The sequence below is a fragment of the Silene latifolia genome, chromosome 11 (genome assembly GCF_048544455.1).
Source record: "Silene latifolia isolate original U9 population chromosome 11, ASM4854445v1, whole genome shotgun sequence".
NCBI classification, from domain to species: Eukaryota; Viridiplantae; Streptophyta; class Magnoliopsida; order Caryophyllales; family Caryophyllaceae; genus Silene; species Silene latifolia.
Window position 1 is genome coordinate 160,020 of NC_133536.1, and position 22,589 is coordinate 182,608.

The window sequence follows — 22,589 nt, forward strand, 5'->3', positions numbered from 1 at the left end:
AGGTTACTTTCGTGATTTACATACTACCACGACTCATGACTTTCTCAATAATGGGCATTCGATATTATGAAGCAAGACATCTTTTTCCAACGAATAACAATTTTAACATTGACGGGTCTAAACAGGTAAAGTGAGTTCCCAATTAATATCAACATTGCATAAATTAAAGAATGAGACGGTCTTACGTGTCAAAGGTCCTGGCTAGTTACTAGTTACTAACTTACTACTCTAGTACCTTCTTAGCAAGCAATATTTTCCAATTTCCAAGGATTGAAGGAAGGATGAACACCCCAAACACAGGTAACTCCAAATTTCCTTGATTTTCTTTTATTTTGTCTGCAATGCTGAAAGTTTCAAGCTTTAGTCTTATGTAAATGTCAATAATGTGAAAAAGATGATTCAATGCAAAAGGAGATTCCAGAGGTGATAGAAGAATACTTGGAACATGCTGGTGTCATCAAATGCATGGCCTTTAATCGCAGAGGCACTCTTCTTGCTGGTATATTTTTCTCTCAAAATGTTTCTATTTCCATCTTCATGTTCTGTGTAATATGCTGCACCAAGAAAGATGTGTTCTTGGCATAAGATTTTTTGCAGTTATTTGTCTAAGTAAATAAAATAAGTTGGCAGATTGCAGAAATCTTGTGTTAAAGTTCCAAAAACCAAGAAAAGACTAAAACTTTCACTTTTCTATGTATATTCTACACTAAATTCTTCCAATATTTGGCAGTCACATTAAAAAGACGGAAGCTTTGATCGTTTTTGACTGTGTTTGGATACATTTTGTAGTAGCGATACATATGTTTGCCAGTTACATTAAAAAGATGGTACCTTTGATTGTTTTTTACTGTGTTTGGATACATTTTGTAGTAGGGATACATATGTTTGTTAGATACATTAAAAAGATGGTACCTTTGATTGTTTTTTACTGTGTTTGGATACATTTTGTAGTAGGGATACATATGTTTGTTAGATACATTAAAAAGATGGTACCTTTGATTGTTTTTTACTGTGTTTGGATACATTTTGTAGTAGGGATACATATGTTTGTTAGATACATTAAAAAGATGGTACCTTTGATTGTTTTTTTATCAGACGAGCTTTAAGGCGTGTTTGGATACATTTTGTAGTAGGGAGGGGAAGGGGAGGCAGGGGGTGGGTCAGGATGGGAGGTGAATGAAGGTATAATGCTTTCCTTCCGACTCTCTTCCGTATGTTGTAGAAATTTCAGGTCAGTTTGGAGGAAATTAAATCCGTCCATTGTCACATTTAAGGGCTTGCTTGGGTTGTGAATGTGACTAGCTACTTCAGTTATTGATAACTGTTGACACTGTTTGATTTTCTCCCAGCTGGGTGCTCTAATGGAAGTTGTGTCATCTGGGACTTCGAAACAAGAGTGATTGCAAAGGAGCTCAAGGATGAAGATTGCACTGCTGTCATAACTAGTGTTTGTTGGTCAAAGTATGGCCATCGCATTCTAGTTTCCATGGCCGACAAGAGATTGATCCTTTGGGATGTAGCTACTGGAGTAAAGGTTGCCCAAACAACTATAAAGTTAATCTCTTTGCATGCTCAACTACATCCTGGCTCTTCTATTCCATCTCTATGCTTGGTAAATCCTATATATTCAGCTCCATTTTTAGTTGATCTGAACACCGGGAAATCTACTGTCTTGCCTATTTCAGTCTCGGAATGTGTAAAGGATTCTGCTTCTCATATTCCTTCTTGCTTTAATATCCATGGCGATCTTGTTTATGTGGGTAATTCTAAGGGTGAGATACTCATAATTGATCATCACAGTATTCAATTACGCGCAGTAGTTTATCATGCTAGGGGTGCTGTGATTAAGAACATTGTCTTTAGTAGGAACGGTATGTACCTTCTCACAAATTCAAGTGACGGAACTATTAGGGTTTTTGAGAATAGGCTTCCTTTGAAAGACGGCCTGAAAACGCTTTGTAAAATGGGTGAGATGTTGACTGATCTTGGAGCCATAGGAACAAAGAGCTTGGGGTTGTGTTATGAGTTTCACGACCCGGTTGCTAGAAACCATTGGAAGGCTCCTTGCTTCAGTAGAAATGGCGAGTGGATAATTGGTGGGTCGACTGGTAGGGAGCACAAGATACACATCTGGGATAGTGATGGTCGCGTTGTGAAAATTCTTAAAGGTCCTCCAAAAGTAGGCTTGATTAGTTTGGCTTGGCATCCTGTTCACCCTATCATTGTCTCGTTATCTATGACCGGCTTGATATACATATGGGCCAAAGCCTATGCCGAGAAATGGAGTGCGTTTTATCCCGACTTTAAAGAGCTTGATCATATGGAAGAGTATGTGGAAAGAGAGGATGAATTTGACATTGTGCCTGAAGTTCTGCCTGAAATAAGACAGGTCAATTGAACTTGAACATTCACATTCCTGTCTGATTTAAGTATACTGTGTTTTTGGTGTTTTTATGTTAAAATCTGAACATCTTACAGGTGGAAGAGTCGGTTTTTAACCATGATGAAGAGGTTGACATTATTACAATGGAAAATGAATCAATGCTTAGTGATTCAGAGATGTCTGAGGAAGAACTTTGTTTCTTACAGTCAGTTCCTCGTCCTGATACTCCTGATCAGCAGCAAGATGGGAATCATGGGTTTAATGACTTGAATCAAATGGAAGGTAAATTCTGAAACATATTGCCTTTTTTACTTTTTTATCAGGTGAATTCTGAAACATTACGCGCACAGAGCCTTACAGGCCATCATACAGAATAGAAAGTTTTAGTGTTCTGGCCACATTCTTTGAAAAATACAGATGAGTTGTTTATAATATGCCTTCTTGATTGTGTTTTTTGGTTGACGATATTAACTGTGATAGACGACTCTTCTTATACAGGTACTGATGGTGGTCACTACTCGGCTGCAAATGTCACGAGACTCCTGACCAGAACAAGATCGAAAAGGCGACGAAAGCCAACAGAGAAGCTGTTGGAGTTACTGGGAGAGACTGCCAAGAAGCAGGCGAACTGGCCCAACACTGGATCCCGATACTCCATAGATTGCTAGGCAAAGCATCCATCGGTATTAGTCAGCAACCAGCAGATATAGTGTAATTAGCGACTAATTTATTTACGTGCATGAGTAGAGTGACAAATTCATCCAGGAAAATGTTTTACTGGTTAATACTTAATACTATATCCACTTATGGTATTTGTATAGTTCCGTCTCGTTTATCTCAAATTCTTAAAGCATTTTAAAACTGACAGAAAGAAACCAATAAGAATACATTCTTACAGGTAGAAGTTCGCTGCCATCATTAGGGATACTATACAATACCTTTTCACTTAAGGAGTATATCCCTTTTCACTTAAGGAGTTGATACCTAATATAATTTCTTGCTAATAATACGCAGATATAGATTAAGGTAGCCGTGAAAGTCATCGAGTGATGATATCATGATCAAGATCCGAAACCTGTTAGAATCAAAGTACCCTTGGTGTTCCTTTTACAAAAATATACTCGTAAAGCGTTATACATGAAGATCCGCATGAGGAACATCAAATTGGACCTACCACTCAAGTGTCAAGTGGTGAAGTATGGAGTAGTGGATAAGGTATATAGGAATAGGACCAACAACTTCAAGTTGCACATTGCCTAATACGGGAAAACGACTAAACAATAAACATCTTTATTGCATAAGCTTGAGACTTGGGTAAACTCAAAGCTTCAAAGCGCAGCGAAGTGCGCGTCCGTGTTGAACCCATGAGATGAAGAATTGCATGCGGTTATCTCGGCGGTCCCATTTGGGGTGGTTTTTATGGCCCAGGAGGTGGTGACGCCGGAATCTGAGGCTCGGGGATTAAACCCCTCGTCACCAAAAAAAAAAAAAAAAAAAAAAAAAAAAAAAAAGCTTGAGACGGAAAGTGCCGTCTTAACGGCAAAAAGTGTCATGCAAAGGTTTAAGATGACCATCTCAACAAAAACAGATATGATCATCAGCTAACGTAAAGTAGCATGGGTAACAAACAGTACACCATACTGTCTATTGATTACATAATCAAGCTGAGATATCGGTTACAGTAGCTGTGATAGTCACCAAGATAGTATCATGAACAAGATCCGAAACCTGTTAGCATCAAAGTACCCTTGGAGTTCCTTTTGTAAAATATACTCGTAAACTCGTCTTGCACCTCTGACGCAAACACCATTTAGCCTTAAAGTATAGATAATGAACTTGTTCTCATCTCATTATACAGTACTAAAGAACCGCCAAAACCAGAAGTTCGAAGTTGATGGGTGAGGTTTAATCAATTAGTTTTGCAAAAATGCATAAAATTCACACTTTCAGGTACAACGTAGAATTTCAGAATACACAAATCCAGAGAAAAGAAGTGATTTTTGTTTCACTCGTTCCTCCTAATCTATATCAGTGAAAAGCGCAAATACAGATCAAGTTAACAAAAGCTTCATCCCCTGATAAAGCAAAAACACCCCAACGAAAAATAAACTGATAAACTATCAGATATACATCTAAAACAAAAACGAGTACCACCAAAATAATGCTAGTTACCTTCCTCATCTTCCGTCTGCTGAAGTGAATGACTCAGCGAATCCGTATGGACGAGCAACCATGCTAGTTTGAGTGTTGTCTGCCACAAAGGATGATGATGTGGAGTCCACCTGGCTAGTTCCTTCAGAATCCTTCCATCTTTTAAGGGCTTGTGGTAGAGACATATCCAGATCAATCCCATAACAGTCGTCAAAGCTTGAGTCATCCGGTTTCCACTGTTCTACTAGAGACGATAAGACATTCACAATGTGGCCCATGTCTGGCCTTTGATATGGTTCCCTCGCGCAGCAGTGGCCTGCCAACTCAGCAACCGTGCTGACGCTGGCGAGAGTCTCCTCATCGAGATCAATAGTAGGGTCAATGGCCTTGCGGAAAGTTTCCTTGTTGAGGTGCATCCTCTTGAACCATGTGACAAGATGCATGCTTTCCTCGGGCTGTGTCTCATCTAAGGCTTTCCTTCCTGTAATCAACTCCATGAGTATCACTCCGAAGCTAAAGATATCGACTTTGGTGGTTACTCGCCCTGTCACTGTTGCAATCACAATTTCATGAGAGAACGGTTGAACCAAAGAATCAAAAGCCGTAACAATACGAGCAGACTAGTCAAACCATTTAGATAGGGTACTAGCCGGATCATTTCAGATATATAAGAAAAGAACAGCAGTGCAGAAAAAAAAAACAAATTATTCCGTAACTTGACAGGAGGACAATCAAAACATGCACGAAAATATACCTGCATATTCTGGCGCCAAGTAGCCGAAGGTTCCAGCAATCCTAGTTTCAATGGAGGCCTTGCCTTCAGGAGCCAAACGCACGAGACCAAAATCTGCAACCTTTGCCCTCATATCGTCTCCAAGTAGGATATTAGAAGGTTTTAGGTCCCTGTGTATAAAGCTCTGATGGGCCAACGTATGGAGATACTCAACGCCTCTCGCTACATCCAAGGCAATGCTTAGCCTCCTAGTCCATTCCAAAGGCTTCAACCCTTCCTCGGCCCAGTTAAAGATAAATCTACTCAAGGTTCCTTGAGGCATGTACTCATATACCAGCAGCTTCTCATTCTCATCCAAACAGTACCCAAGAAGTGCAACCAAATGCCTATGTCGAACCTTGGTCAAGACCGCGATTTCAGATTTGAACTCATTCAACCCCTTTCCGGTTATTACACCACACTCCATTCTTTTCACAGCAATCTTCGTGCCATCGTGCAATTCTCCTTTGTATACAGTTCCGAAACCACCTCTTCCCAAAATGTTGTCCTCACTGAAATTGTTAGTCACATTTTTGAGGACTTGGATGGAAATAACCATATTTCCATTTTCAGCCATTTGGACATCACCTGTTTCACTCCCCTGAAAGGTGTGACTCTCGCTAGGAGTGACAACACTGACACTTGAACCAGCAACGGTGATTTTAACACTGTCATTATCGGACCCAGAATGCTGGGGGTGGATTACTATGGCATTAGGACTCTGCACTCTACTAAACTTGCTTTGCTTCCTTTTGTAAAGACAGAATCCCACGACACCACAAATAATCAAAAAGAGAACAGCCCCAATCACGCAAATAGCAATAATTGCAGCACTAGAAAGTTCAGATTTCTTGCCGGGGCCACCACTTTTCCCGTCAGCTGTGGATCCCGGAAAGGAACCGTCCGGACTATGAGTTATCTGGCTCAAATCCTTACCAATGTCAGGATTACCCTGTGTTTTTAGAATCAAGTTTTTCTTAAATGACGGAACTTTGCCATACAGCTGATTATTTGACACATCTAGTTCAGTAAGGGACGGCAGAGTAGTGAGCTCCTGAGGAATAGTACCAGTGAGGTTATTATCAGCAAGAATTAGCCTTTGCAATGATCCGAGACTGGAAAAAGCAGGAGAAATAGTTCCATTGAGACCTAACCTCTCCAAATTAACTATAGTAATGTTACCATTGGTGCAAGTGATACCAAGCCAATCAGCACACGGGTCGTTTCCTTTCCAGTTTTGAGCAAACCTTGCTGGATAACACATGGACTTGGCTACTGACAATAGTACATTCACTTGAGGGCTACAATCACCGGGACTTGGCAAGCAGAAACTGTTCGTATTATTAGTCGAATCAACCACAACCGAGCTCTTAAACACAGGCACAGGCCCTTGAAGTAAATTATTAGTCAAATTCACAACCGTCAACGAATCCAACTTCATTAGAGACAATGGAACAACCCCAGTTAACAAATTATCCCTAACACTTAATACCTGCAGATCATTTAAACCCGAAAAGTCCGGCAACGGACCAGAAAACCCATTATCATGCAACCAAACTTCTTTCAAAGAAGTCATATTCTGCAAAACATCAATTCTTCCACCAAGTTTACCCTCACTTTTCTGTCCATTAACCCACAATGACTGAATTCCAAACCCAATAAAACTACTTGGCAACTCACCTTCCAAATTATTAAATGCCAAATGCAAATTAACCAAACCCGGAAACGAATCCGACCCGAAAATATCAGGTATTTTACCAATAACATTAGCAGAATTAGCAGAAAAATTCTTTAATGAAGAAGCATCTTTCAATGATTCAGGAATTTCCCAAGCATCAAGAGGATTATTATCAATATCAACAGATTGCAGTGAAGTTAACCCATCAAAGAAATCAATAGGAATTGAACTAAAATTATTATTACTCAACATTATAACTTGCAATGAATTCAACCCTTTTAAGCTAGGAAGTGAACCTGACAGTTTATTCCACTGAAGTTCTAACCTTTCAAGTGAAGTTAATACAGAAAGATCTGCAGGAAGTGTACCTTCAAGGTTTTGATGGCCTATTTGAATCCGGGTCACCCGTTTTTCATCTGAACAACCCACATGGGTCCATTTACATGGATCCGGGTCAGCCCACCCAAGTGACACAGGTGGATTCAAGCTCTTTTTCAGTGCTAACATTACAGAAACATCAGTAGCATCAACTGTTTCTGCTGCAGAAACTGCATTTTTATCAGTACAGCAACAAAAACATGACCAAGTTGCTAAAATCAGCAATAAATTCTGCCAAAGATTGTATCTTTTCTTCATTTTGTGCATAAAGTTGAAAACTTTGGAACAAAACTATGGTGCAAAGTAGAGAAAGACTGTGAATTTGAGATTACAGGCTTTTTATGTGAGGAAAAGCACATAGGTATATCTGGGCTGTCAAAGAACTGGAAAGTAGAGAAAGTTGGTATCGGAATGGCTCCCGTAAATTGCGAGATAAGGGGGGGATCGGAATAGAATAAATTTGAAACTTAGCTTAAAAATTGAGGTTTGGTTAGATGACAGCTTATAACAAAAGGATGTATTGGAGTAAGTTAATTGATGATGTTAATATTATAATGGAAGTTTGTGTTGTGTAGTTCTCAGAACAGGTAAGGCTGCACATGGCCATGGTCCACCAGACTACCACCAGTCTTGGGTCCATCAAATTATTATTATTTTTTTTTTTTTAAGTTTTGCTTATATTAAATTAGTACGGAGTAATAAAATGTGATTTGGATAGGGATTTTAAGGGTGTGTTTGGATTGAGTGATTTGGAGGGAAAAGAAAGGGAGGGAGGGTAGGGAATTTAAAATCTTTTGTTTGGATAGCAAATATGATTGGAGGGAAATGGAGGTGGAGAGATTTGGAGGGATCCATTATCCCTCCTCCAAGCCTAATCAAAATCTCTTCACAATAGGCAAGATTTGGAGGGAAAATGTATCCAAACAACCACACTCCATTCCCCATCCCCTTCCTTTCTCTCCCTTTCCCTTCCCTCCTTCCATCTCCCCTCCTTTTCCCTCCACTTTTGCTATCCAAACACACCCTAAATTCCCAATCTACCTTAAATTTTAATACTCCCTCCGTCCCGGTCAATTGTTGTCCTTTCGTTTTGGCACAAAGACCAAGGAAAGAGGAATAGGCCAATAACTAAATGACATGTGGAACAAATTGAATGGGGATGATCAAATTACTCATCAAGTTCATTCTTAAAATAGAAAGGACAACAAATGAATGAGACACCCCAAAATGGAAAAGGGCAACAAATGACCGGGACAGAGGGAGTAATATTTATATCACAAAATAATTCTGAATATATGTGGTTAATTTTGAGCATTCTTAATTTCTTATTCAGCTCGAATTTTGCAAGTGATAAATACAGTTTTGATAAAACGTATTTTAAAATTTAAGTAGTCATAATTTTAATGGTTAAATTAGTTATTGTGTATAAGTTGTGTATTTTAAAATTACTCTCATAAAACTATCTATATGTAAATGAACATTTCGAGAACATATTTAAGAGACTACTAAATAATTATGTAGTTACTAGTCGAATACAAGATCATACGAACAAAGGTCTCAGCCTAATGGTTCGGACGTTAACTAACAGAGTTACAGGCATAGAATATGAAATAGCCAGCAAGTAGACAGGGTGCTAGCCAACATTTCTTACCTGTCACTCTTTACTATATGTCTATATGCATCAATTTCTTGAAATTGTAGGAAGTATTTTCTAACGGATAACGTTTGGAAAGGTTCATATTAAAGGATGAGTAATAATTATGTTATGTTGCATTTAGTAGTCTTAACAAGTGCATGTGTTATAATTCCTATGATTGGAATCCATTTATTCATTCATCATTTATTCATTTTTGTCAGAAATAATAATTGAGTGCACAATCACATAACAAGTCACAACCTACAAATGATGGGATTCAAGTCTGTTTCTACAGTTGGTTTGAACCGAGTCCAAGCCCGAAAAATTTCCTGTACTCTTTCGGAATTTCAGACTACACAATCTTTTCAACGTTCAAAAGACTGCGCTATGTGACCTTGTGTAGCTTGAACTTTCCCATCGACTCCCAGACATGTTCAGCGATGTGTTTGTCTGCAATAATGACTCATAATGACCAATCTTTCGCGTTGGTGACAACCGCTGGCACACATTTCGCATGGTTGGTCTCTGGTCTGGATTAGAGTTAGTGCATTCAGCAGCTAGCTTGATAATTGCTGCTATTTCATCAGCCATTTCCGGGGAAGGTTCTGATATTTGATGGTCTAAGAGATCTTTGTAAGATTTAGTATGATTTTGAAGCAGAGAGACGAAAGATGATGGGTGAGGAGATGTTGAAGAATTCACAGATGAACTTGAATAAGGCGACATCAAGTTCCCAGGATGGCTTCCCATTATGATTTCCAGTGATAGAACTCCAAAGCTGTATACATCGCATTTATTGGTGGGATTCATCATGTACGCAAGCTCTGCAAGTCATGAAGATCAAATTCGAGGTTATGATTATGACATAATTAAACATTGCAATCTCAATACAGCAATATTAATCCTTTGTGTAGCTTTATCTCAAAAGTTCCTGGCCTATAAAGAAGTTAAGGGGTCTGATGTACACATTTTCGTCCGACTGTATATGGTATAAAAAATGTTAATTACCAACGAAATTTGAGTACGAACCAAGATATTAGTCAATTACCTGGAGCAATATAGCCATATGTTCCGGCGACCTCAGTCAGGTTGGAGGAGTCCAGACTCAGTAGCTTGGCTGTGCCAAAGTCGGAAACCCGGGCCTCAAAATCCTTGTCAAGCAGCACATTATTAGAAGAAAGATCTCTATGGATGATAGGAGGAGAACAATCATGGTGCATATAAGAAAGCGCATGCGCAATGCTTTTGATGACATGCACCCTTTTCTCCCAGGCGAATTCTCTGCACTCCTTGTCATCCTTGAGCACTTTTCCCAAGCTACCCCTCTCCAAGTACTCGTAAACCAACAATGAGTGATCAGCATTAGAGAAAAACCCATAAAGCTTAACAATGTTGCGATGCCTTATCTTCGTTAATACTTCGATTTCTGTCTCAAAGTTCTTCCGATCTTCAAGATGTGAGTTTAGGATTGATCCCAGCTTTTTAACAGCAACAACTTGACCCGTGGATAGTACAGCTTTATAAACCCGCCCATGTCCACCAACACCAATACAATACTCATCAGCGAATCCGTCTGTAGCTTTTCTTATGTCACCATACCTCAGCTTTCCATCGAATTTCCTTATAGAGAAGAACTCTGGTTCTAGCTCGTCTTCTTTCCTCCCAGCTTTCCGTGTGTAGTAGACAAGTGCAAAAATTACGCATATGATTAGGGCAGCTGAAAAAACAGGGGAAATTATCAGAGCTGCTGTGTATTTGTGCTTCATTTTCGGCGTTTTCAAGGTTTTAGGGCAAGGGATTAAGCTGGGTATTTTCCCACATAAACCTTGATTTCCCATGAATGATGTCAAGGGAGCTTTCTGAAACACGCTGCTGTCGGGAATAGGACCCTCAAGTTTGTTGTAGGAGACGTTAATGACTTGCAGGCTCTGGAGTTGATCAAATGTTACTGGGATTTCACCCGAAAGATTGTTATGAGAAAGATCTAGTATCTCCAAGTCGACCAAATTACCAAGTTGTAAGGGAATTTCACCAGATAGCAGGTTTTTGCTTAAATCCAGTAGAACCTGCAAGTTCACAAGATTGCCAATTTGCCAAGGAATGTTACCATACAAGTTGTTTCCATTAAGATTCATCTCGATTATTTTCGAGCAGTAGCCGAGTTCTTCAGGGATTGAGCCATTCAAATAGTTCATGCCAAGATCAAGAGAGGCTAAATCGCTCAAATCACCAAGTTCTTTGGGAACAATCCCAAAAAGCTTGTTACGGCTCAATGAGAGATTGAACAATGCCTTCAAACTACCCAATTCTTTAGGAATGACCCCAACTAATTGGTTTGATGACAGATCAAGATACTGCAACTGAACTGCATTTCGTATCTCGGGCGGTATTATACCACTTATGTTATTGTTAGAAATCTTCAGACTAGTCAGGTTTTTGCATTTTCCCCAATTGGGTGAAATCTCCCCTTCAAATTGGTTATAGCTTAAATCAACGTAACTAATATCAGGGTATACACCAAAATCTTCTGTTATGTTACCCACAAGCTGGTTTTTTTCAATTCTCAGTCGGGTTAAGCGGGTGCAGTTTTTCAACGATTTTGGGACACTTCCTGTGAACATATTGTTATTTGCACAAATGTCCAGAAGTGTTCCACCCTGGCAAATATTATCTGGTAATGATCCCGTAAATGCATTTCGGGATACCAAAAACAAGGCCAGGTTAGTAAGGTTACCAATCGTTTTTGGTAATGAACCAGACAATTGGTTCCCATACACTGATAAAACCTTCAGTTTTACCAGATTACCAATTGAAGGCGGTAGTGATCCTGTAAGGTTGTTAAAATTGGCCCGAAACTCAGTTAAAGATGTAAGTTTTCCGAGCTCAAAAGGGATTCCGCCTACTAACCAATTATTCCCAAGGATAAGAGAAGAAAGGTTGGATAAATTGCCAAGAGAAGGCGGAATATGACCCGAAAGAGAGTTGTGGTTTAAGTTCAGGTTCCTAAGGGCAGTCATTGCCCCAAGTTCTCCGGGTATTGTCCCAGAGAATTGGTTAAGTCCTAAGTGAAGACTAGTGAGCTTAGTGAGATTAGTGATCGACGAAGGGATATTCCCATAGAAGTTATTACCATGCAGATCAAGAATAGATAGGTTAAGCAAGGCAGAGAAATTGAAGGAATACAAAGTACCTGTTAATCCCACATTTGTTAAGTTCAAGCTAGTAACACTTCCATCAACACATCCGACCCCAAGCCAAAAGCATGGTGAGCTGATAGCTCGATTATTCGCAGTTAGACTTGCCCTTGGAAGTGACCAAGAAGAAAGAAATGTCTGGTTTTCGGTATGAAGGTTTTCTTTCCATCGGATAAGGGCCTCGGCTTCTTGTGGAGTTGCTCGAGTCGAGTTAGGATTGAGTAAGAAAACCAGACTTATCAGAAGGAAAAGATGAAGAAGAGAAAATAGAGGTTTGAGTAGCATTGTCAATTTACTTTCTTTTCTCATGCAAGAGAAGAATAAGAGAAGCTTGCTTTCTCCATCAGGTGAGCTAAGACTGAGTTCTTTATATATCAAAGTTTGAAGTCAATTGGTTTTTGCAAAACACTGTCTCTTTTGAAAACATCAAATGAATTGACTTGTTCTTTAAGTTGTGTGGCTTGGCTCTGAACTAGAGCTGGCAAACTTGACCCCACCCGAAACCCGACATGATCCGACAATTAGTGATCCAAACCCGACTCACCCGGCACACAAAATTGACCTGAAATGATCCGGCCTGTTAACGACTCGATCCGAAAGGGTAGGCTGACCAGATATGCATCTCCTCAGAAGTTTTTTTCCCGTGACCGTACATAAACCTTATGGATAATAACCTTTTGTTTTTGTAAGCGTTTATTAAGACAAACTACAGAAAACTCCAATCCTTCCCAAGGATTTTTTTGTGTGTGTGTAAATAAAGTCTCGAAAAGAATGTCAAAGATGGAAAAAAAGTCAAAGTGAAATGAGAGGTGAGCCAGAAATAAGGGACAACTGACCCAAATAGAGTACCTAGGCAAGTCCACATCGTTGGCAATATGTTGTCTGGGAAGAATTCTTTATTTGGAAACTTTGACTCAAAATACAATTAATTGACTAAAAATAAATAATGTTATGATTAGGTGCAGATGGTCAATAAATTCCATTCAACATCCAGGACGTGGTCAAATCCAAACTCCATTCTATATGCTCCAGATGTCTAGAAATTCTAATTTGGAGCAGTTTCTTTTCTTCTATTTTTACCAACCAGGGTGACCGGATTCACTGTCAATACGCTCTTACAGAATTTGATTAGCGATTCGTAGGGCACCCGAGTGGAGCCGCTAACCATGTTACTAACCCTCCAGTATGTACAAATGTACAATGGATTATTTTTAGAGAACAGTAGCAATAAATATCAGCAACAACGTAGATGTAAAAGCAAACAAATGCACAACAAATGGTAAATGAAACAGAAATCTGGTTCAGAATAGAGTGCTACAGGAGTAAGATAGATAAGCTCTATAGTTTCTACTTTTTTCAACTAGTATGATATTATTCGTGAGTGTAAGTCGGTAAAATGAAATCTAGTAGAAGTCACAGTACCAAATGAAAAGACTCAAGATGCAGTTAACAAAAAACCAGCACCTAGAATAGCCCAAATCAAAGGAATGTAAGTATGTAACCAAGAAAAGCAAGTTAAGTAAAATCTCAAGTATGGTTAATAATCCTCCATTCAATTTGTGTATCAGTTCTTTACATCTAACAATTCTTCCTACGATTATCCACTATTCATTTTGCTTTGAACAGAACAGTGAGGATATGAAGTCAGTTTTCTTCTGATACTACTTACTAGTAACTACTCACTAGAATCTTTATCCATAGCCATCAAAAACTCTCCTTCACACACAAGTTCACCTCCAACATATGCCTTGCTTTCCATTTTTGCAATACCAAAGCGTTTTTGCAACTTGACAAGTGACGTCCGCATCACCAAGGTATCCCCTGCAATAATTGGCTTCCTAAATCTTACTTTGTCGATACCAGCAAAGACGAAATTTTCCCTAGTTCCTCCAGCTTCTGTTTGCAGCATGACCAATCCACCTACTTGTGCCATTGCCTGAATGCAAGTGATCATGTCACTGATACTCACACACCTAAGTGTTCGTGATGCCTAATCTTTATTATTTAGTCTGTTCTCATATACACTTAATTTCTCAAAACTTTTAATTATGTAATGGAATGGAATGGCTTAGAGCAAATAAAGTATTCTTCCAATAATATTTCACCCAAAAAAACGAGAAATGATGGTTTGATGGCTACAACTTCCATCAGGGTGTGATGAAGGCATGAAGCCCTCATAATCTATTGGGATTTTCTATTTGTATACTCCTATATTTTTGGTAATTCTAACATGGTACTTTTGGTTTTCAAAATCATTTAACACGCCCTAACCTCAATGAATAGTTCGAAAAATACCCTATGACCATATCTCGGGTTTTCTAATGTTTAACTATACCCCTCAAGACCAACACACTCACCGATCCTTTGAATGTTTTCTTTCGGGTGTGAGATGAGCCATGAGACCACACAATACTAGGGAAAGGGGAATTCGCTAGGCAAAGAGTAAAAGAATCATTGGCAAAATTGCAGAATTATCACCAATCCTTACATGTTGAGTGAACACTTTTCAACTATTAATATTTCACAATAGCCCGACTACAAAATCCGAGTGAACATATACCGAGTACCATATTGGCATTTTATGATGGTGTAAGTGTAACAATGATCATATTTATCAAAATGAAAATAAGACAGAAGTTGATCAAGCAAACCTCAACCATAAGAACACCAGGCATAATAGGCCTGTGCGGAAAATGTCCCGGGAAGAAGTTATCATTAATCGTCACATTCTTGATCGCCACTGCCGTCACTCCAGGGTTATACTCCACCACTCTATCCACTAACAGAAATGGATACCTAGACATTGTAAGCAACAAACCATGATTTTTACTTAGCTGACAATACCGTAGATTACAATTTCACTGTTCATTGACTGCGGCCCCTGCTAGTCCCCTTAGTTCCGCACTTTTGCCACTACAATCAGTGGCGAAATCAGGATTTTTAGTTGGCGGACAATAGCGTAAATTCGATTTTTTTTTTTTTTATGACGATGGGGTTGAATCCCCCCGGGCCTAATGTAAGCCACCCCTTCGGGGGCTGCAGTGGCCAAGTGATCATCGCCCCAGCTGGTAGTCGAACCGGGACCTCTCAACTCCTGCATTTCTGCAAGCTTCAAGGTTTAACCGGCTACTGGACTAACACCACTTGGTTGTAAATTAGAACTTTGTTTCCCAAATTCTAACTAAAAAGTTTCAATTGTCTCGTCGTTTATGTGTTGCAGCCCTGCTATCCCCCTTAGTTCTGCCACAACAATGATCAATTGCAATTTAATATAATTCCCCTATATATAAACCCTAATTCCCCAAAATTGAGCAATTAAACTAACCGATGAGGTAAAATGTCGCGAATTTGATCAATATCCAACACCGTAGGAAATGCCGCAAATCCTGCATGGTTTGTTGAGCTATAAAATTAGGATTAATCATAAAATTAAGCAGAAAAATGAAATCAGCAATCAATCAAACAAAATAAAGAGTACCGACGCTTTTCAATGGGGATGGAAGCGTCAGTAGAGTTGAGAGAAGCCGAAACGATGAAGGAAGAGAGATTATTCGAGGATGAAGAGAGAGAAACAGGGGTGAAATTCGGAGGAGCAAAGTTACGGGAGAAAGATGGGTGAAGAGAGAGAAAGCTTGGAGGAATGGTGGTGGGTGAAGAGGAGAGAGAAATCGCTGAGGACGCCATTGTTGCTGTTTCGAGTTTGAAGGCTGGTCCCACAGTTTAATTAGTGTGATAATCACGAAATTTAGCAGTTGGGGAGTCTCACTGAACTAAGTTAAGAAACATGTTCTTTCCGGCTTAATTTGAAAGAATTTCGGTGCAATTCTGATTATTTTTTATCGATTATAGGTTTAGCTGAAGTCAACTTAGCTTATTTAAACTCAAATTCAGACGGAAAGAGTGAAGTAATCGTCCAATATAATTAGAGAATGAAAGCGAGTTTAATGTGAAATGAACCTATGAATTAAACACCTACATTTGTTCCATCACTCGACAACACCAGTTGAGATCATTTGTTCCATCTTGTGTCCATCACCTTAAGATCTTGAGATATCACACTTTAGATAATAGAAATGGTAATAGGAGAAGTGATGAAAGTATGAAATACAAGATGAGACACAAAATGAAACAGAAGATGTAATATAATAATCAACTAATAAAATTGTCTTCGTATTTGGATTCTCCCCAGGATGGGTGAAGGTCAGGCCATCCTCGACCCCTAAGGGTGGATGAATTATTCTTGTAGGTAATTATCCGTCAGTCACTCGCGCTAAGATGATTTTATTGATTCTAAAGTAACACATTAGCAAAATTTCTAGTAAAATCCAAATGCGTTGCAAAATTTCTAGTAGCAGCATCTAATGCGCTCTTTTATTATATCCCACTTTTTTTGGGCAGTGAAATCTCTAATTAGGCCGACTTTGCTTACGTCAATTTTGGTATTGGACAACATTCTTGCCAGGACCAAGCAACACACTCGAAGCTGTATCCGACTCTAGTACAATATTCAACGGTCATAACCAATACACTGCTAATCAGACCTAGTGATTAGTAGCTGGATGTTGTATAAGAAATAGCTTGTTGAAATTCATTACATTGTTAAAAAAACCTTTTCTTTAGCTCGGCACCATTTGTAAACACTTGTCTTCTAAATTTTATTATCGATACATTATAGTTATTGATGACTTTTTAGTTCATCAATGATCTTTCAACACTCCTTTCATCTTGCACTAATAATATATTGTGGTCATTTAAAAAAAAAAAAAAAAATCAACCCCTTTCAACAAACACGGCAAAGTTGTCAACATTCATAACCCTAGATATACACAAAAATAAAAACAAAGAGATAAATCAAAATCCCTCAAGGTTTGCAGTTTGCACCAAAAGCTAATCCCTACCCTAAAACAAATCATTATCACTTATCATTATATGAATAAATCCTCGAGAAATGGGCCATGAAGCCCGTAATCTAGCCCAAGTCATACATAACACTAGATTTTGTAGAAATAATGCTTAACTCACTTCTGCACGTACAGCTGGCCTATCCCGACCCAACCCTGATCAGCACCGGCTACAAGTTATGAATACCTTATCAACTGATCTACTTCAGCAATGCGAGCACATCAAACATAGTAAACAGGTCATCTACTACTTCACAGCTACAGTCACGAGCCATAAGCTATTAAATTCAGCAGATAAAAACAATCAGAGCAAATTAAGTGTGCTCAACATCTGAATCAATCAGAAACCCAGAAACTTACAGCAGGGTTTTATACACCTACATGATAATTGTTGATCACCGACATTAGACTTCACGAACCCAGAAACTTACAGGAGCACATCAATGCTATTGTCTAACCTTCTCCTTATCATTACCTCTATCTCAAAATTAAATTTCCTCGACTTTTTTAGTCCTGATCAACTCAACACTTTTCAATTTTGATCAATAATTTTCCGAAATATATGCAAGGATACAATGTACTATGTAGAATATGTCTAGTAAGAATATTGTAAGGAAATGATGGTCAATTGGCCAAACAAACTAATTTCAAAAAAACACACGGAGATGTATTTAACATAAAGTAGATTTTGAGAAAATCAGCTAGTACAGCCAAGTTGGAGCATAGAAAGGTCTTGTAAGAACCAAGACTCAAGGAAACACTTTATGTCAGTTTTAATTAGCCTCACCAATTTGCAGGACTAATTGATGAAAATACCAGGAAGCACTACCAGCAGTATTTCCAGATGACAGGGCAAATATGAGGATATCATCAACGAAACAAACACAAACAGCACCAGCATCACCAACTTTGCATCTCATCAATCTGCCTATCAACCTTCCTCAACTCTTCTCAATCTAAGGTAACAGACCAGACTAACAGCGTCAACGTTCACAGCATAAAATTGAAATGGAAGCATTTTAAGTAATACATGGAACAATGACCACATATAACAGATGGAAATTTAGGACAAACCATAGTTATGCCTCCACAAGAGCACAACGCCAGCAGAAAAACTCAACATCTACTGCAGTCCAAGACAGTACTGAGTAAAATCAACAGACCCACAAATATTAGTTTGTAACAGCTACTAAGCCCAGTCTACTCATAAATGCTAGCTCAACACTGCAAATTACTGAATCACAAGCGATTGTCAACATAGAAGATCTTGAAGACACCTCCGCCTGCAAGCAAAATGACACAAGGCAGTCAAATAATGAATCTTACGAAAAAGACAACCAACATAAACAATAAAGCAGTATATCTTCACCTAATCTGACTTGCGAGGAGAGGGGCTGCGCGAAACACGAGGGGAGACAGAACGACGAGGAGAAACAGAGGGTGCTTTAGGACTGTGCCTATCTGGAGAACGACTCCTAGAAACAGATGGCCTGCGAGGTGAGATTAGGCGGGGAGAAGGACTTCTACGTGAACTCCGACTTCGTCTTGGAGGAGAGGCACTATAACAAGCCAGAAATAAAGAGATCAGATAATGAAAGGAGCTGACTGTATAAGACTCGGATAAATCTTTCAATTTGATGGAGTAACCTTTTAGGAGATCTGCTTCCATAGTTCTTCTCATCATCATAACGATCTCGGCCACGACCTCTTGAATAGCCAGGACTGTAGCTACGACTCCTGCTGCGACGGCGGTAACTTCTGTCTTTTTCCCTGTATCTATCACGATCGTACCTGTCAGCACTTCTACTGCGGCTTCTTCTGTGGTAGTCCCTGTCCCTGTAGTCATCACGGGACCTGATGACAAATTTTGACAACCCATCAATTATTTTTACAAATCACATGCATACTTTCAAATAACACAGAATGGAAAGCTAGAAGCCTATGAAATACTTATAACCCAATTACAACAGAAAGCTAAAATGTTAAATGAAAGAGAGGCCAGAACAGAGCTCAGACAAAAACAAGGGCAATCAATTTGAGACAAGTATTACCAAAGGGAAATTCCTGAGAGAAAACAAGATACAGATAAGCTTAGTCATGAGTCATGACCACTATCTCCTCCAATAAAGAAAATATTATGGTTTGAAAGTGCATATAGAGAGAAAAAAAATTGTTCATCAAATTGTCATCTAGGATTTCTAACATACTCTGAATACTTGAACGCTTTTTTATACACACTTTAAAATGAGTAAATTAAAAGACGTCCGCGGTCTTATACCATAAATTACAATGTACTCGAGCTGTGCATACAAATGACAACGGCCGAAATTCTTAAACAAGTTCAATAAAGACTGCGCAAACCAATCAACCACCTATACCAACCACGAACTTCATTATGGTTCTTTATCTACCAAATGCCTAGGTTATGATCAAAAGTCAAAACTGCCCGTTAATTTTTGAAGTCCATTCAATTCCAACAAAACCCCGTAACAGCCACAAGTATTTGCAAAAGCATGCTATATTCTGCCTTCCAACTCCTTTCAAACCATTAAAAAAATAGCATATCTAAAGTCCAACCTAACGCCAAGTAAAGCCAATGCCAAACTCAATCCAGCACCGAAATCAAAATCAAGAATCAACTTAATGATGGTGATGCTGATGATGAGTGAGGGACTTGATGGAGCATGCAAGTGAAAGTAACCAACATTCCTACTGCATGATTAGGGTTGTGGTTTCGAAAGGAGAAAAACGAGAAAATTTTGTGAAGCAGCAAAAATGAACAGGGGTGGAAAATTGGGGTTCTTTTTATCGAAAATTTTAAAAACTGATAACAATTTTCCAATGCTCCCTAAATCCTGAAAATTATATGCCTTTCCATCGGCCATACACATATTAGCCAGACAAATATCAGGGAACCAACCACTGATGGGAGGAGCAGGCTTGGAAAATGATAACGGATAACCATATCATTCACTTCAGCAAATATAGTGATCTTCGAATAATTAGAAAATTCATCATTTTAATTTAGGGAAAGCCAATAACACATATCAGTAGAAATAGAATTAACATAACATTATCAAACTCTAAACTGTGATGGTGCATATGAACGATGAGAATAAATTTAACCACAGCAATAGACACGGCTAGTTAACTAAACTAAAGATATTTACCTTGGCCTTGGGCTTCTAACCTTGGCAATAGGCTCCAGGATCCTTCCCTTGTGGCTGAAAACAATGAACAAGAATGACTGAAACCATATTTGGAGACGAGTAAAAAAGGCAACGTCACAATAATACAAACAGTAACAGCAAAACCAGCAGATGACACATGACTCAAAAATTCAAAACCTATAAAATGTATACCTAACTATCTACTGTCTAGTAATTGGCATTTAAATTCTTTACCAAAATCTGCACTGAAGCCATCTACGGCATACCAGCGAAGACATTGCATCAGCTTATCTACATAAGAAAATGCGTACAAGCAATAAACACGAAGAAAGCTCGTCAAAGTCCCTATAGTAAAGCAAACTGGTTGATTTAACTAACTTCACGTCTCGTGATAATAAATAGTTGTCAATTGATGCAAATTTCGATGACTTCACTTTGATGCAAATAACCAGTCTGGCACGTTTGCTGCAAATTAAAGCTCATCAAAATTACCCATAGTAACATATGCAAACTACCAAAGAGCAAGCACAGCTTGATTTGAACCTAATCAATCGCATATTCCTGATTTGAACCTAATCAATCGCACATTCCTTACAAACACTTTGTACTTTGTACCAACAAAAGTGGAGACTGGTCATACGTCTTCCAAACATTCATAAATTTCACCCCTAAACTTTTAGTCTTCTACCAAGCTGATCGATAAACAAGCTACTACATAAAACATTCATAAATTTCACCCCTAAACTTTTAGTCTTCTACCAAGCTAATCGATAAACAAACTACTACGTAAAAAGAATTAACATGCCAACAACTAGCCACCATATTGAAATAACAAACTCTGTATAAAAAGAAGTAACAGAAACTGGCCACACAATCAACTAACAACTATTACTCACATTCTCTCAGCATTTGGTCCATATTTTGCAAACTGGACCGCAATTTCTCTACCATCCACCTGCCTCCCTAAAAAAAAAAATCAAACAATACAAGTAAAAAACACATCCACCAAAAATATAACTACAGCATTACTAGTTTGCAAGATACTCGATTCATCTCAACCAATTGTTTACTCTTTTTCAATACTTTGTGAGACGTATTTCAACCACGTAAACAAATGATTGGGACAGAGAGAGTACTAAATCGAATCAAAGTCAGAATACCATCAAGCCTATCAACAGCCTTCTGTGCCTCATCTCCATACTTGTACCGCACAAATGCGAAACCACGAGATTCACCAGTCCTACAGTATTACACAATTTAACAGTTTTAAGTCAACAAATCGTTCCCCTAACCTAATACTCCCTCCGACACAACTGATTCTTTACGTTTGAATCAATCGAGCCGGAGCGAGCAATCCTAATCAAATTACTTCATTTTTAGAAAATTAATCATGAAAAAAGGAGTAAAGGTTACAACCTTCGATCTCTAGGGATATGAATGTCGACAACTTTGCCGTATTTGTCGAACAACGGAAATAAATCATCTACAGTTGTTCCTGCTCGATTAAAAATCCATATATAACTAAAGATTCATCGAAAAACATTGAAAATTGAAAATTAAAAAGGGAAAATAGATAGAGAAATTATACGAAAGCTGATGTTGAGGACGAGGAGAGAGTAAGTGTCGGTGATGTCGGGAGGACCAGCTCTTCCGATGTGCGACATCGTTGTTTCGATTTTCCGACGATCTCAGGGTTTGTGACGATGAAGCTGAAGATTGGGGAAATTAGGGTTTTTTTGGGGATTTTGTGATTAGAGGAGTATCCGCGTATACATATGCGGAGCTATTGGTTCGTTTAAAGCGTTACTAGTTTTAAACCCGTGCAAAATTGCACGGGTATATATTAGATCGATAAGAATATTTTTTGATGAATATTTAAATTTGCATTTCTATTATAATAATTGGGCAATAGATGACATTCTGTGATGTACATGATTAATGTGTAATAGATAATGTTAACATTAACAATCTGAATTAACAAATATTAACATGAACAATTAGCAATTAACAATTCAATCCCGTAAATAAATGTAATTCCTTCTCGTAATTACGTAATTTTATTATTATTATTTTTTTCAAATTATGTAATTCATTTATTTGTAATTAGTTTCATTTATTCCGATTTGTAATTCATTCCGCTTATATGCCATTAATTTCATTTATTCGGAATGTATAAAATTATTTCATAGTATTATTTCATAGTATTTATTCTAAGACGTAATTTGTCGCATGTTTGTATAGCCGGAATTCTGAAGAAATAATACATTGCACACTAACGGGTCCCACCATAACATGAATTTCCAAAAAAAAAAGATGAATTAATGAC

The 22,589-nt window shown here is 38.4% G+C and overlaps 4 protein-coding genes across 7 annotated transcripts; 1 reads left to right on the plus strand and 3 right to left on the minus strand.

The window, feature by feature from the left end:
• Window positions 1-76: 76 nt before the first annotated feature.
• On the plus strand, window positions 77-3,245 carry LOC141612615 (protein RBL-like). 2 transcript variants are annotated; one of them, XM_074431430.1, is made up of 5 exons: window positions 77-300; window positions 395-499; window positions 1,350-2,389; window positions 2,479-2,665; window positions 2,882-3,245. In XM_074431430.1, exons 1-5 carry the CDS (start codon window positions 282-284, stop codon window positions 3,049-3,051), a joined length of 1,521 nt encoding a protein of 506 aa, XP_074287531.1. In that variant the 5' UTR covers window positions 77-281; the 3' UTR covers window positions 3,052-3,245. The 2 variants fall into 2 exon arrangements, with proteins under 2 accessions (XP_074287531.1, XP_074287532.1); XM_074431431.1 differs by having other exon boundaries at window positions 412-499.
• Window positions 3,246-4,269: 1,024 nt separating this feature from the next.
• LOC141610528 (receptor protein kinase TMK1-like) lies at window positions 4,270-7,918 on the minus strand. Its single transcript, XM_074428624.1, has 2 exons — window positions 5,289-7,918; window positions 4,270-5,084 (listed from the first exon to the last, which is right to left on the minus strand). Exons 1-2 carry the CDS (start codon window positions 7,627-7,629, stop codon window positions 4,561-4,563), a joined length of 2,865 nt encoding a protein of 954 aa, XP_074284725.1. The 5' UTR covers window positions 7,630-7,918; the 3' UTR covers window positions 4,270-4,560.
• Window positions 7,919-9,100: 1,182 nt separating this feature from the next.
• On the minus strand, window positions 9,101-16,039 carry LOC141610529 (MDIS1-interacting receptor like kinase 2-like). Of its 2 annotated transcripts, XM_074428625.1 has the most exons (6): window positions 15,675-16,039; window positions 15,518-15,578; window positions 14,844-14,988; window positions 10,824-11,064; window positions 10,047-10,715; window positions 9,101-9,822 (listed from the first exon to the last, which is right to left on the minus strand). In XM_074428625.1, exons 1-6 carry the CDS (start codon window positions 15,874-15,876, stop codon window positions 9,371-9,373), a joined length of 1,770 nt encoding a protein of 589 aa, XP_074284726.1. In that variant the 5' UTR covers window positions 15,877-16,039; the 3' UTR covers window positions 9,101-9,370. The 2 variants fall into 2 exon arrangements, with proteins under 2 accessions (XP_074284726.1, XP_074284727.1); XM_074428626.1 differs by lacking the exons at window positions 10,824-11,064; window positions 14,844-14,988; window positions 15,518-15,578; window positions 15,675-16,039 and adding an exon at window positions 12,189-13,870.
• A 1,902-nt stretch (window positions 16,040-17,941) lies between these two features.
• LOC141610530 (serine/arginine-rich splicing factor SC35-like) lies at window positions 17,942-22,066 on the minus strand. 2 transcript variants are annotated; one of them, XR_012528343.1, is made up of 9 exons: window positions 21,852-22,066; window positions 21,680-21,758; window positions 21,424-21,503; window positions 21,160-21,226; window positions 20,264-20,317; window positions 18,741-18,947; window positions 18,463-18,652; window positions 18,168-18,376; window positions 17,942-18,049 (listed from the first exon to the last, which is right to left on the minus strand). XR_012528343.1 is itself a non-coding variant. In XM_074428627.1 (8 exons), the coding sequence occupies exons 1-7, from the start codon at window positions 21,925-21,927 to the stop codon at window positions 18,463-18,465; spliced, it is 753 nt and encodes a 250-aa protein (XP_074284728.1). In that variant the 5' UTR covers window positions 21,928-22,066; the 3' UTR covers window positions 18,069-18,376. The 2 variants fall into 2 exon arrangements, 1 of the variants encoding a protein (XP_074284728.1); XM_074428627.1 differs by lacking the exon at window positions 17,942-18,049 and having other exon boundaries at window positions 18,069-18,376.
• Between the last annotated feature and the right edge of the window lie 523 nt (window positions 22,067-22,589).

What these genes read in the sequence shown, in the direction of transcription:
- LOC141612615 (XM_074431430.1), top strand. An exon ending in TTCTGCCTGAAATAAGACAG is followed by an intron (nt 2,390 to 2,478) that starts GTCAATTGAACT and finishes AACATCTTACAG; the next exon opens with GTGGAAGAGTCGGTTTTTAA. An exon ending in TGACTTGAATCAAATGGAAG is followed by an intron (nt 2,666 to 2,881) that starts GTAAATTCTGAA and finishes CTTCTTATACAG; the next exon opens with GTACTGATGGTGGTCACTAC.
- LOC141610528 (XM_074428624.1), bottom strand. Translation starts at nt 7,629, where the DNA reads ATGCACAAAATGAAGAAAAGATACAATCTTTGGCAGAATTTATTGCTG. An exon ending in CTTGGCGCCAGAATATGCAG is followed by an intron (nt 5,085 to 5,288) that starts GTATATTTTCGT and finishes TGATTGCAACAG; the next exon opens with TGACAGGGCGAGTAACCACC.
- LOC141610529 (XM_074428625.1), bottom strand. Translation starts at nt 15,876, where the DNA reads ATGGCGTCCTCAGCGATTTCTCTCTCCTCTTCACCCACCACCATTCCT. An exon ending in CTGGTGTTCTTATGGTTGAG is followed by an intron (nt 11,065 to 14,843) that starts GTTTGCTTGATC and finishes GTGAACTTGCAG; the next exon opens with GTTCTACTGGATTTAAGCAA. An exon ending in ATCATTCATGGGAAATCAAG is followed by an intron (nt 10,716 to 10,823) that starts GTTTATGTGGGA and finishes CTGTTTTTTCAG; the next exon opens with CTGCCCTAATCATATGCGTA.
- LOC141610530 (XM_074428627.1), bottom strand. Translation starts at nt 21,927, where the DNA reads ATGTCGCACATCGGAAGAGCTGGTCCTCCCGACATCACCGACACTTAC. An exon ending in GGACCAAATGCTGAGAGAAT is followed by an intron (nt 20,318 to 21,159) that starts GTGAGTAATAGT and finishes CATTGTTTTCAG; the next exon opens with CCACAAGGGAAGGATCCTGG. An exon ending in GGAAGCAGATCTCCTAAAAG is followed by an intron (nt 18,653 to 18,740) that starts GTTACTCCATCA and finishes GGCTTGTTATAG; the next exon opens with TGCCTCTCCTCCAAGACGAA.